The 14,716-nt window shown below is 39.2% G+C and overlaps 1 protein-coding gene across 1 annotated transcript in view; it reads left to right on the top strand.

Moving 5' to 3' along the window:
- The first annotated feature begins 1,698 nt into the window (after window positions 1-1,698).
- The window catches only part of LOC146316545 (pleckstrin homology domain-containing family A member 7-like), a 189,911-nt gene continuing 176,893 nt past the window's right edge, over window positions 1,699-14,716 (top strand). The window contains exons 1-3 of the mRNA XM_084735068.1: window positions 1,699-1,848; window positions 1,963-2,039; window positions 2,195-2,252. Coding sequence (XP_084591194.1) covers window positions 1,766-1,848; window positions 1,963-2,039; window positions 2,195-2,252 — 218 coding nt within the window. The 5' untranslated portion in view covers window positions 1,699-1,765. The remainder of the gene's footprint in view (window positions 1,849-1,962; window positions 2,040-2,194; window positions 2,253-14,716) is intronic.

Below are 14,716 nucleotides of genomic sequence, written 5' to 3'. Positions count from 1 at the left end.
TACATGTTACCATGTTTCACTGATAAAACCCCCCACGTTATATGTCAATTATCTGTACCTATTGTGCCCACACTTTCCTACGATGACACATACTGACTTGATAAAGACATGTATTATATTTATCTAGAGTGTAAAAACAAACCTAAACTGACATTAATTAGGCAGGTGTGACAAGGGGTGACTGGAGTCTAACATTGCTTTTATATTTTTAATCAAGTGACAACGGAATGAAAACTAACCCTAAATCATTTGGCCTTCAAAATGTATTAAGAGAGAACAACTTTCTCATTGAGCTCATCCTGCCAATCATCAGCTAGTGGTTATAGTGATATATTGAGTCAGTTTTTACATTAAATTCATCTGGGGGATGCTTTTGTCCAAAGCGGCTTATATATATCCTGTGCATACACACACCTGGAACACCACCAACTCAGTGATTAATGGCAGACTTGCTCCTCCACCTGAGCTGCATTTTCCACCCAGTTTGTGAAGGTTTGGTGGCAAACGTGGGTATAAAAACAAATTATTGTGCTTCACGATTTTGTCTGAATGTTGTCTGCCAATGCACAACTTAAAAATTCCTCCCTACACTTTATTCAACTGATCACTCCTGTTATTTTACTGATATAATGGTATAACTAGTAGATATGACCCTTTACTCATGTTGCATGTGGAAAATGAATTGCACCTCATGCAAGGAACAATATTTTAGTGTTGTTATGACCTTGTATCAGTTTTTTTTTCTTTTAGTTTTTCTTGTAAGGGCATGTTGGCCCTTATTGGAAGGGCTGACAGAAGATTAAGGAAGAGAAACATGGGGGATGACATGCAACAAAGATCCTTGGTTGGACTTGAACCAGGGAAGTTGCAAAAACATGGCCAGCTGGTTAAACTCCACATGGTCAGCAGTACACCCTAATGACAAACTTCATTGCCTCCTATTCATGTTTACATCACATGACTGAGGCTGTGGCAGGGATTTTAGGAATACTGAGGTCACAAGTCCAGTTACCCCTGGCAGAACCTCACCACTGTAATAAATTACTGACAGTCCACCAACAAAACTTCAGAAAAAGATTTGTATTTTGAAAAAGAAAGTTAATGTGGCTGTTAAATTATATTTTTGCAAATTTCATCCAGCCACATTATAGACTGATACCAAATGTAATTTCATGTTTGATGAATGCATTTTGTTTCTATCTGTTGTATATGATGTTGGAAATACTGCTATTATGTAAGACAAATATCAGACTTGTTCTGGCAATAAAAGTACCAATCAATCAAATGTTTTGTTTTATCCACAACCCCAAGGTATTAAGATATCCCAAGTAAAAAAAAAAAAAGATATTCATATTTAAGACACTGGGATCAGAGAACAGAGAATTTGGACTTTTTTCTTTTAAAAAATTCTCAAAGTGATTAATCGATTATCAAAAAAGTTGACAATTAATGTAATTAATAATGATTAATTGTCGCAGCTCTACAAGCAACTAATCAATTAATCGGGAAAGTAATTGACGGATTAATCAATTATTAAAATAATATTTTGTTGCAACCCTGCATTAAAAACAAAACTATAAAACTATAAACATAAATCTGTCTCCTTCCTGTGATTTCACTGTCAGAACATGCTCAGTTTGTGGTGCTGAGATCTCCGTGCCCCAGATTGGTCCGTGAACGCCTCGCTGGCTCTAGCGGTGATCATTGAGCTCCAGGGAGACTCCATGGAGAAGGAATGAGATGAAATAGGACTTCAGACGGGATCATGGCGGCGCCTCTCGGGCGGGACACCTTACCTGAACAGTGGTCTTACGGTGTGTGCACGGACGGCAGGGTCTTCTTCATCAAGTGAGTGTGATAACGAGCGCCTTATCGCTCCGTCGCTCCCGGTTTAACGAGAGTTGTCGGGGTGTCTGGTGGTGTAACAGGTGTTTTTCTGCTCTCCTCTCCCTGTGTGTGCAGCGATGAGACGCAGACTACTACCTGGCTCCATCCGCGCTCGGGTGAACCTGTAAACTCCGGACACATGATCCGCTCAGGTATGCTAGCCGCGTTGAGCTAGTCCTGTTTGACCTGAGCTCGTTTTTCTGTTTACTTTACTGTGTTTGACTTCAACTTAAGTGTACGTTTTGGGCCCAGCCCCGAGGGGAGAAAACTTTCAGGTGTCACGAACAAGTCTGTGGTTTTATTTCAGACCTACCTCGGGGGTGGGAGGAAGGTTTTACGGACGAAGGGGCCAGTTTCTTCATAAAGTAAGTACCTGTGTGTCTGTTATTGATACGATCACCTGCGCAATACTTAAAGTTACCGTGCAGCAGATTAATATGGCTCCTGCCTGCCTCTAATTCCCCGCTACTAGCAGCCAGGACTAATTACAGCAGGGACAGTGTGGATTTAAATGGGTGTGACTGCCTGGGACTAACCTGCTGACCCTTTAATGACCCCACTGCATTCATTTGCTGCTGTGTTATGACATATCAGCTGTATGTTTTATTGTCTTCTGTATATGTGTTTTTTCTTGCACTGATGGAAATTGCATGGGTGCTCTTTGAGCATGCATGCAGCAGTTAATTGCTGAATATTTTTTATGTGGTAATCACTGCCTCAGCTTGCTTTCTACTTCATGCAGTTATTTTTCCGTATCAGAACTACTTTGAGAAATGTTTTGCATTCAGCCTAAAGTCTGCATATAAACTCATTCGCTGGTTTAGTAGGTACCAGAGCCTGAGTGATACTGTTTTTTTCTGATAACATTTTAACATAACAGTTACAGAAATGTGATAACAGGGCTGCACAATTAATTTAAGTATTAGCGAAATTGCAATATCCAAATTGCAAATTGCAGAGGCGGTAATTTTTTGATAAAGGTTGAATGTGTGACAACAGCTTTATAATGAAGAACTGAAGTGCTGCAGAGTCTCCAGATATAAGAAAACCTGTTTGTCTGGTACAGACCACAACTATTGGTGCTTTCTCAATATATTAACACTTTGATTTGACCAAGTTGGTAAAAACAGTTTGGTAAGTTCAGAAAATTTATACTACATAACACTTATACTATATATCCATATAATGCTACCTGAAATCCATATCGTTATATTGATATAATATCAATATATTGCACAGCCCTAACCCCAACAAATGTCAAATCATTATGATTTTGATAGTTTTGCAAAAACAATCATTCCCACTAGTTGCTTGTCTTATTGCAGTTGACTGTTCTTAAGTCCTGCCCCTTTTCACGCTGTGCTCCTGTGACAGTTGAGCAAGTTTGGTACCTTGGTCAACTTTCTCCTTTTGCTGCTTTTTTTGTACTTAACTATGCATTGTGCTGGGCTCATCTATGTTGAAAAGAACACTAAGTTTAGAAGATGTTTAAAAAAAATTTAGCTGGGGGACCTGAAAAAGTGACATGTAGTCACATCTTAAATTAGGTAATATTAGCAAAATGCTAGCTAACCAGATAGCTAATCAATATCAGTCATTAGCTAGTTAGTTAGCTAGACTTTAACTAACATAAACTTGCTATTTAAATAGCATTTGCAGCAGCTGATATTGGTTAACTTAAGCTGTGGCCCTGTATGTCACTTTGACAGGAAAAGGAGAAATCTGATCTGATCTGAATATCACTATTTATTTATTTATTTTTTACCATATTGTACAGCATATGTTGTTACTGATAAACGGTAACAGCTACAGCCTGATATTAGCCAGTGTATAGGCCTGAATGTTTTATTTGTTAGGCTGTAATATAGCACACAGAATTTTAGGGATACTAAAGTTATAAGTCAAAGCAGCCCCACCACCAGATCAGCTAAAAAGACCTGAAAATTATGTAAAATTTTGTCTGTATGTTCAAACAGTTCTATGTGCCACAGTTACATGATGATCTAAAAGCTTTTATCTAGGATTGTTCTCTACCCTGACAAAGATTAAACAGTTGTATATCGTGTTTGTTGTGTTAGATTACAGAGTGGGACTACCTCAAAGAGCAAGAGAGCTCATTACAATGAAGTGTGGTGAAAATCAGTCCATTTGCTGTTGTTTCTTTCTTTACGTTGCTGTTGAGAAATGTTGAGCAGATTTTTTTTGGATGGCTCCTGTCCAGGCGACTGAAGAAGTCCAGTGTAATTTTATCACTTCATTAAATAACATCTAACATTCACAATGAGGGTTTAACAGGCTGTACTGCATTCTGGCCTCTTGAAGCTGTCCTGCTTAAACTCATATCTCTGCCTCTTCTGTGATGAAGTTTCCATGTATATAGTTATTTTCTTCACTGTTATAAAACTATTCAAGGTCAAAAAGCAAGGGCTTCTTGATATACTGAGAATTTGGTAATCAACTCCATTTTAGCTGCTCTGAAAATGCCTCAAAGCAGTCTCGACTTTTCATGGTCTGTCCTATTGTCTGCAATAATTAGAGGAATAATGGACAGAGGGAGGACAGAAGTGTCAAGTAATGAGCAGGAGGGAAAAGTGTGTTTGACAGACCTGAAGAAAACACTTGTTTAGCACCTGAAAAACAAGGCCGAGGACTTGGAATTTGTAGTCTTGACTTGAGACTTGTCTCTGGACTTCAGAGCCAAAACCTGAGACTTCAGAGGTCGTTTCCCGTAGAGGTGTTGAGTTTGACACACAGATAGCGTAAGGTAAGGAGAGCGCTGCCTGAAACAGGGGGCCAGTGGCTGACTTATCCACAGTCTGCGTCCGTTGAGTCAGACTAAGGTCACTGAAACGTCTCACAGCGTAGAGGAAACAGAGGGAGAAAGTGATCAGCTGGTCCTCAGTACAAATTGCCTCCAAACACAGAGTTGGCGTTCCTATTTTTCAGTGTGTGGGTTTGTTTGTGAGAGTCCTTGGTGGTTAAGTGATTTCTCCAGTTGCTGAATATTCACACAGACAGCACTTGTACATTTTGACAGTTAGATTTGTCGACTCAGTTGGTAATCAGCTGTTTTGAGGTCCAGTAAACATCCTCAGCTGCATTTAGTGTTTTATGACTTAGCTGTGCTGATAGAGGCTCAAGTGTGATTGCAGATATCAGAGGGCAAAGGTCATTTATGTTGCTGTTGATAATAACTGTCTCCTTACAAACAGTTTTTAGATTTTGATTAAATGCTGCTGGAATTCGGACTTACTGCAAAACATCTTGTTGTGTTAGATGTTAATTAAAACTCATCTCAGTCAGTCCGGATGTGCTGCCATGTTTTGCAGTGATGTGTGACTCATACTCAGACTGTAATTGTGTCTGTGTTTGTGTTCTGACGCTCTCTAAAATAATCCTGAATGGAGTCATTGAAAAATATGTGAAACTGGCAATTACATTGTTTTTGAATCTGGTTTAAGATTTTTGTTTTTAAATGAAACCTCTAATTTATGCCACACGTTCTCTTGTTTAGCTGTAACACGTAACTCAGGCACATTCAGAAGTTTAATTAGCTATCAAGCTGTTAGCAGGCAGTTGTTTGTGTGTCAGACATAATTTTGTGTTTGGCTGGAAAGCTGCTGAGCATCTCTGATTTTTTCCAGAAATGTGTTGATGGTCTAAAGGCAGACTGATGACAGGTGATGAGCTTGCAATACAACCTTGTTCATATAGAGTCCATCCTGTCAATCAGCAGTGACTGATGCCTGTCTATATACTGTCGGGTTGTCATGATTGATCTTAAATGTGTGCTCAAGGGAAAATCTTTCTGTTCAGGCTCATGTTTATGTCAGTAGTTTTTGTCCATTGCAACCGTAATAGAAACAGTGGGAGCAGGGCTCAGCAATCAGGATTGCTTGCTTGCCTGTGGCAAGTAAAATGCCATGTTGGGCTAGTAAATCTGATAACTCAGTTGCAAGACTGGGCAAGTAGTAAAAAAGAACTACACTATTGAATATTTTGATAATTGATATTGTTAAAGTAATTTGTCACGTAAAATGGCAGAAAATCCTGTTTTCAAAACAATATAGATGTTTTTTTTTTGGATATGCTTTTCTTTGTTTATTTTCGTGTTAAATTTAATATCTTTGGGTTTTTGACTGACAAAACAAGACATTTAAAGACATCACATTGGACTTTGAAAAACTGAAATTGACATTTTTAACTATTTTGCAGCTCTATATTAAACATGACATTTAATTTAGTCTTTTTTATTATGTAATAACCACTAAAATATAAAACAATTTGCACAGGGGCAAGTAAAAATTGACTTTGGGCAAGCAGATTTCTGCCCCACTTGTTTGACTGGGCAAGTGGAAAAAAAACACATTAATGTTGAACCCCGAGTTGGCCCTGAGTTCAGTTCTTTAGGGCAGATAAGCTAGCCTTACATTAGATGTAGTTCAGTGCCAAAATCATTTGACATTAAGTTGGTTGTTGGTTGGTTTTTTTAATAATAATGAATAACTCAAGGCAGTTCTCCAGGAAAAATGCCAAGCATTTACTTGTTTGCGCTTCTCAAATGTGAGGATTTCCTTTTTTTTTTAGCCAATCGATTAATTGTCACAGCTCTAGTTTGAGCTGTTGGAAAGACAAAACAAGCAATTTGAAGATGTCACCTTGTGCTCAGAGCACATCTGATGGGCTTTTTTCTCCACTTTCAGACATAATTTGTACTGAAAGGTCTCGGCCTATAAAAGGTGAAGTGATGAATTGAAAAAAGTAACTGCAAAACACTCTTTTCCTTTGCCTGTGTGGGACATTTGTTTACTTTCTGTCTCCCTCTCCAAACTTTTAATTGGCTTTTGAATGGTATTTCTTCAACAGAAAAAAATGAGGTGAAGTAAAAACAACCTTGAAATCCAATATCCTATTCACGTTGGAGGGGGGCTCTTTATCTAGAGGCCGTGTTTATATAACAGCCCTCCCGGGCTCCACCACTGTCTGTTCTGGAACCTCTTCCACCCGAAAAATGTTTTTCATGTTTTTATTACGAGCAAAAAGAATAACACAGCTCCCTCTGTGTCTCTGCATGTTTTTCATTGTCTTCGGATGCTTACGGAGTTCTTGGTATGAGCTTGTTCTGAGGAAAGAACCCCAGTTTATTCCCTACCTCCTAATCAGGACTGTATCTGTTGGTGTTGTATTTTCAGTGGATTGGAGATGGTTTCTCAGATGCTTGTATCATTTTTAATGCTTTAAAGAAAAAGATCTTCCGTGGCTTAGTACCAAAACAAATCCAGCAGATCCAAGTCATGGGTCCTTTGAAAGATATATTCATTCATCTTTTATGTAAGATGAATATTTTTATTCCTCTGTGCTGGTTACATCTGCGGCTGGAGGCATTATGTTTTTGGGTAGTATGTATGTGTGGCAGTCTGTTCTGATGAATGCGATATCTCAGGAACGTCCATTTGGATTCAAGGATGAACTGATTAGAATTTGACGGTCAAAGGTCAAGGGCAGGGAGTTTGTCCACAGATCAAGTGTGTGACTAAAAAAAAGACAAAAAGATAAAAGAAAAAAAAAGTTAGACCAAATTAAATGCCCAAGTGGGTCACAAAAAGAACCCTAGACCCAGCGCTAGAGTGATCATTTTAAAAGTTCTCATGAGAGTTTTGCAAATCAAGGGTTCCCTTCTAGACAGGACCAAGAGAGAGGAGTGCAGCTCTGAAAATAGAAAATCTATTTGTGGTGGCCCGTGTTTTCATTATGAAGGTCTCCACAAATAAATGAATGTGTGGGGAACCACTGTATACATTTAATGAAATTCCTTCAAAGTTGAACAGACATGGATATAAATTGCAACTTGACTGGTTGGTGGAGGCATACAACTGGTGGTGGTGGTAATTCTAGTTTAGTGATGATGACTTGTTGACCAATTGATGGAGGATATCTTAATCTTTTTGTTTGTTGTTCAGACTGCGACTAACAACTGAACTGGAAGTTTCTTCTTATTTTTTGAAAAGGAGACTATGTTGGAACTTAATTAAAAATATGACAAAAACATAATGCTGTGCTTTTCAAATGATTTCCCACTATTACATGTTTCACCAGTTCTCATGTTGTTGCCTCTCTTCTTCTGCAAGTGGAGAAAACCAGCTGTTTATCTTGATGTGCTCAACTCCTAATATTTGCATAATGTTAAGTCAATGGAAATGCTGATTAGTTTGCATTTTTGCATGCACAATTCATGAAAATGTTGCTAAAATTTGCTCTACATTTGGATGGAAATCCGACAAATGATAGAAAACAGAGAAAAGCAGCAAATCATCACATTTGAATAGCCAGAACTGATGTATGTTTGACAATTTTTGTTTAATGGCTTACTTAAATGTCCAGACCGCAAACATCATGTCAGCATCACTCGCGTGACGACAACATTCACGCCACACTTACGTGTTTATAGAGGCTCCATCTTGTCTGCACATTTCAAAGTCCAGCAAATTAGCAACCAAACTTTCTGTGCAATTTGCAGTTTTCCTTTGATTTGTGTGAATATCGATGATCTGTTTCGCAGTGTCTATGTCCACAGTGGCTGTGGATCAGCAAAAGAGATAAAGAAAGAAAGAGAGTGGCAGTGGCTGAGCAGAGCAGACAGATGTTGATGAGCAGAGGGATTAATTATTAATTTAGCAGCAAGTTGTGTAGTGGCAGTAAATGTACAGTTTGCCCACAAAAACTGCAGAAATAGTCCAAGAAGTTTCTGTGTCCTGCTGGATAAAGTGAAAGGAGAGTCTGTGTGATTGCTGCAGTTTGAATGTGTTTTTCAGCTAAATTATCACAATCTGTTATCCTAATAAGCCATATGCGTATCATTTTGGACTCACTGCATGAAAATATTGTTGTTTATAGTCTTGACACAGACACTCAAGACAGTCATCATCTTCAGTACACCTCTGTGACTCCCACAACTGTTGATGAGCTCACTGCAGACGTAGCAGCAGCATCAGCAGCCAGATTGTTTGTCTGCCTCTGGCTGTTTCCTTGTTACCTCATCCGTCCCTGACGTTCACACTGAGTTGTTCTTTGCCTGGGCTTGCTTTAATAATCCCTTCTTATGTCCCCCTATAGACAAGCGGGATGTAAGTATGAGTTTGGTTTGTTGACGACTTCCACCTCTCCGGGCTAAACCCACCCTCACATACCTCTCTTCAGAAGTATTTCTGTGTTTGTGAGATGTCTGTTTGTCTAAGAATGTTCGAACTTTCTCACTATTTGCCTCCGTCTTGTGTTTGCTCATACCTGTGTACATGCAAGCAGACATGATGTGTCATTCTCTGTTACCTCTGAGGGGCCTCCAGATGGGTCCTCCTCCTCCTCCCTGTCCAGCAGCCGCTCCCAGCAGGGGGCTCCTGGTACAGGGAGGTGGGGAGCAGAGCCGATCAGATCTAAGGAAGGATAAACCTCCTGCAGGACCGTCTGCATGACTGACTTCACTGAAGGGGATTTAAGGCAGGCAGGAGGGAGAAAGAAAGAGACATGCATGCACGCACACGCACACGCACACGCGCGCGCGCGCGCGCACACACACACACACACACACACACACACACACACACACACACACACACACACACACACACACACACACACACACACACACACACACACAAAAAGTGAGAGAGTCAACCTGAGTGAATGTGTGAGTGATGCCTGTTGGTTGTAGCAGACAGCTGGTTCAGTACTGTTGCCCTCAGCTCCGTCCTCAGTTATTATCCTGGAGCTCCACTAATCTAGAAAGGCGTGAGAAACTCGGTCACTACCCGGCTTAACCATTGACTCTGTTTGAGAACTTTCTGTCTGGTACTAACAGTAGTTACCATTTCATTTAGATAAAATAATAATGTGTAGACAAAGGATCAGTTAGTCAATCACAAGCAAATAAACTGTCAACTACATTAATAACTGATTAATAGTTTAATGCATCTATGAAGAAAAACACTATATGGGTTTCTGACTTCTCAGATTTGAAGATTTGCTGCTTTTCTTTGTTTTATATCATTGTAGATATCTTTGGCTTTTTGGCTGTTGGTCTGACGAAATCAGAACTGTGGAGAAGGCAGGCTCCGCAAAATTGAAGTTTGATATTCTCTGACATTTTAGAGAGTAAAGGATTAAACCCAACAAAAAAAAAAAATCAACAGAATAATCGGTAATTAAAAAATAATCATGACTTCCAACCTAATTTACTTACCAGTACCAAGTTTTTGATATTATTACCTCACTAGTAGTATGAGCTGTGTCTCAGTTTTAAACCTCTACATCTCATTCATGTTCTCATTTAACAGCTTTATACATTAATGAATGAATGAACCTGTTGAGTCTAAGGCAGCTGAGTTTCAGCCACAGTATTTTAGCATATTTAGAACAGTTTTAGAAAAACTTAATTCAGGGTCTACTTTCTAGCTTTTTCCTTGATCTTTTAAATCTCACAGTCTTCCAAAGATATCTTTGAACAGAGACAGGAGTTATAATTCCCCTCAATATATAAGCACCAGTTGTCACATAACCAGAGTTCATACTTAGATCAGGTGATGACACCTGAACAAGCTCCATACTGATGAAGACTGTGAGATGTGTTTGAAAACCCCAGAAACAGCTTGTGAGTGAATCTTTATTCATTTAATTTGTTTGAAGGTCAAGAATGAACTTTTGCTCTCGATCATGCAGTGATCCCATATGGCGTCAACACCCTGTGTTAAAGATAGGAAAAAATAACATCTTTATGACCTCACTTTCCAATGAAAATGATTCATCGGTTGTGTCTTGCTGCAGATGACTACTCCAAGATAAGATCAGGAGGTAACTTGATTAATCTGTGTATTAGACTGTTACTGGTGCAGGATAAGGCCAAGGGTTTTAACTTCCGTATGGGTAGTCTGAGGATTAGTAAAATAAGAATACAGGGGGAAAATGAATGCATAAAATGGATAAATCAATAATATTGATGATCACAATATATCCTAACATTTCCGACCAAGTAAATGGTTTAAAACAGACAGCTGCTATAGAGTGCCTTGCCTTAATTAACATTTAAATACAGTATTCATACAACTTATTTTAGCTTATAGTGAATGACAGTGACACTGAATGACTAAGGGTTTTTTGCAGTTCTGCAGAGGTGATGTTTTTGGCAGGAACCCTGACATTGGTTGTGCAGTGATTTGAGCACTGCATGATTGGCAGCGTAAGCACAATGATAGTATCACGAAGCCGTGACAAAGAGGCTTATCTTAAAGCCTCTTACAATAATGTCAGGAGTATGGCCTCGCACGACTTAAACCCTTTAAGACACTGACTGTAGGTACCACCAAGACCACTGAAGGAGTTTTTGCCCTGTAATGTTTTTATAATCGACTCTGTTAAACAATAAAAAAAAAGCGTGTGTTCACATTCAGTCCCTCAAACTGTCCAGCATGAATGGAGACTAAAGAGCATTTCCACTGATTATTTTTAAAAGAAATACTGCAAAGCTCACTCTTTTCTCAGTGCAAAGAAGGGTAACCTTGAATTACTTTAGCAGAAACCTTGTAAGCGACCAATAGGAAGAATCAGAAGATAAGTGATGAGTCATAGCTGAAAATATTCCTGTGACCCTGGAAAGATGTAAGGTGTATGATGGATGTTTGCTAGGTGACGTGTTAATGGATATTTCTCAAATCTTGATTTTGCATGAGAGGTGTTTTGTCCCCAGGTGAGCACAAAGCTGAATAGACCTAAATATAGATTTTGTGATGGCCGTGCTGCATTAGAGTGAATCCACCTGAATGGTTCCTTTGAGGCTGTTAACTCATAAAAGGACAGTTTCGTGCAATGGTTTCCCAGAAAGAGCGGGTGTTTTCAATCTTGAGGAGGAATCTTTGTGAACCTGCTAATAAAACTGATGGATCATATTAAAGGCGTAAGAACATAGGGTCGGTTTGTACTCGCCGTCTGTCCGTACACTCTTTGTCCTCGCATGAAAAAGAGGCTTTGTTTTGCTGTGGAGCCATGGCTAAACCAAAGAACCAACAGTTCTCTGGCAGACGAATAAAGGCTGGAAGAGAAAGCTTTGTCAACAATAGCTTTTCTGTTGTTTTCATTAGTTGGAGGTGCTAACCGGTTTTGGTGTTTGCTTTCAGAACAGCAGGAAAGTTAAAGATTATTTCTTGTAAATGTCAGCCCAAGGACAGTGTTTATATCCAGTGTTGTCTTCACTGGCATACTTAATGATGTTCCCTCCAGATATTTGCTTCGAACACCTGTTCTTCTGCAAAAAGCTCACTTCAGCAACATATGCTAGGGCTGTATTAGCTTTTGTTTAACATGCTTTTGGCTCTTTGACTGTCATTTAGTAGACTTTAGATTATGAGAGTAAATTAGTAACTTCCAGAGGTGTCAGAGGTAAATCATTTGCTCCTGCTGTTCAGACTTCATTTCACACATTTTAAAGCTTTACATTTGGCTGCATGCTTTGGAAGTCCTTGACAGAAAATGTGCAGAAATTCGTTTTTCAAACTGATTGAATGTGACTTGATAGAATTAAAAGGTTCAAAGTGTCACCTGATGTAAAACTGAAATGTCAGATATGCTTAATGGAACACATGTCATGTTTTGGCAAATGGAGAAATCAAAGTGGTGTATTGATTCTGTTACAGCTTAGTTGTGGTTTGGCTTGATGGAAGAGTTTCACCACACTTTGGTCTGCATAAAGCCAAGACAATAAACACTGTCTGCAGGAATGCTGGCTCTTGAGTAGGGTGAATATTTGATGTTTGCTTGCCTCAGAAGGTGAGAGAAAGTCAAAGTTTTTGGAAGACAAGGGCTTTTTTTGTGGTGAATAACTTTGGATGTAAGATGAGTACATTTTCATCAAATCTAGGAACCTTCCCAAGAGATAGCATCTGCTGAGGCAGCTTCTTTGCACACTCTCTCCTGTCCATGCCCTGCTTCTAACAGTCTCTCTCTCTCTCGATGTTTCAATAGCTGATTTTGGTCAGTCGTATTCCTTCATCCTTCCTCTGCTGTTTTATGACACTTGCTGTACAATCACCTCTCAACCTTCACTCCACTTTCTCATGTATTTTTTGGTCTCTCTGAGAGGTCAGGAGTGTGTTAAACAGTTGGAGAATCCTTCCTCCAGTTATGAAAGCCATGACTAAGGGTTATAGCTCTGTTTTTCATGACACTTTCTCAAACATATTTTTATTGGCATTTTTGAGCATGTAAAACAGCCAACACAAAGAAAGAAATCATCACTGTCATCATCATTATAAGTGGAAGAAATAAGTGGACACATTAAGAACCAAAACAAAAGCAGGCAGTTGTAGAAAGTTTTCGCCATCTGGAGAGCTTGTTTAGTTTGTATAATGTAACTTGTGTAATGGCACCCCTCTACCCTTGGATGGTACTATAAGATTGTGACTTTTGACATTCACATATGCAGCTGATTTGCATAATTGGAATTGGAATTGGCATTTTTGTGCTGAATTATTGTGATATCATGAGTGAGGTGACTTATACTGTATATTTGTGCAGTCCAGCTGTACATCAACCCTACTACTTGGAATGCTTTCCCCTGATATCAGTGTTTCTCAAACTTCTTACCTCACGTACCACCTTAGAAAATATGGAACTACCCCAAGCACCACTTTACTGTTTTGCGCCATTTGTTGCCTGCAGGTTTAGTGAACACTTCACTGGCACTTCTTAAGTAGCTACTAGCTCTTGTGTTTGGTTCACTGTCGTCCACTTCATTTTCAACACGGTTGCTTGAATTATCCTCCTCCTGAGCTGCACTCCTCCTGTTTGGAGGCACAATTGCAGTGTTTTTGAGGCATTTTTTTTTTTCATTCTTTTCATCTTACCTCAGCTTACTATCTTGCCATCAGATCAGTCCCATCTTGAGAATCCACCCGTACTGTAAGAAACAACAAAGGAAATGCACAGTCCCTCCCATGGCTGTTTCTTTATTTTAACAAATAGCTAACTTAGTAAACATAACAATGTTAACGCAGTTAGCTATAAGTGATTGCTTATGGGTCAGCATTAACACTGAGAGCTGTTTACTTACAAGTCTGGAAAAAACATTGCAAGTTTAGCACCAAACTTCTCCAGAGGTGTCTATCATCTTTTTTCATTGTTGAATGTGGTTTCTTGCCTTCAGAGCAGCGCTGCGTCTTCTGGGTATTGAGACAGGACAGTCTAAGGCTAGCTTGTTAGCATGTTAACTTCAGTAGATATCAGTTATTATCTGTATATGTTATCTGTTATTAAATTATTAAATGTAGCTCCTTTGAGAATAAAAATATTGATAATAGTGCTGAAACAATTAGTTAATTACTAAAGCAGCAGAAAATGAATTGTTAGCTATGTCAAAACATGCTCGGTTTCAGCTGAAACACACTCTGGTTTCAGCGTCTCCTTTGTGAGGATTTGTTGCCTTTTGTGTTTTATGCAGCGGCCGTGGGTTTGATTCCAGCCTGTGGGCCTTTGCTTTACTCTCTCATCCCCTTTCCTGTCATATCTTCAGCTGTATTTTTAATACAGCCATAAAAGACTGGAGTAAAATCTTGATGAGATGTCATATAATCAGTGATCTTGCTCATTTTGGCTGTTGATTCATGATGAAAAAAACAGCCGTGTCTGACACTGATTGTTCAATTTCAAGGATGAAATCGTCCCCAGATATCAATATTGACACATTATCAACTTGTGTGAGAAAGAGACTAAATATTAATGTTGGGGTGCAGTGACTCTCCACAGACACCGGGTTTATTTGACCCTGCAGGGAAGCCTGCTGCTTGCC

Source organism: Lutjanus erythropterus, chromosome 13, assembly GCF_056507025.1.
Source record: "Lutjanus erythropterus isolate fLutEry1 chromosome 13, fLutEry1.hap2, whole genome shotgun sequence".
Taxonomy (NCBI): Eukaryota; Metazoa; Chordata; class Actinopteri; order Lutjaniformes; family Lutjanidae; genus Lutjanus; species Lutjanus erythropterus.
Note: the sequence above shows the minus strand (reverse complement) of the source record. Positions and strands in the feature narration are given on the sequence as shown.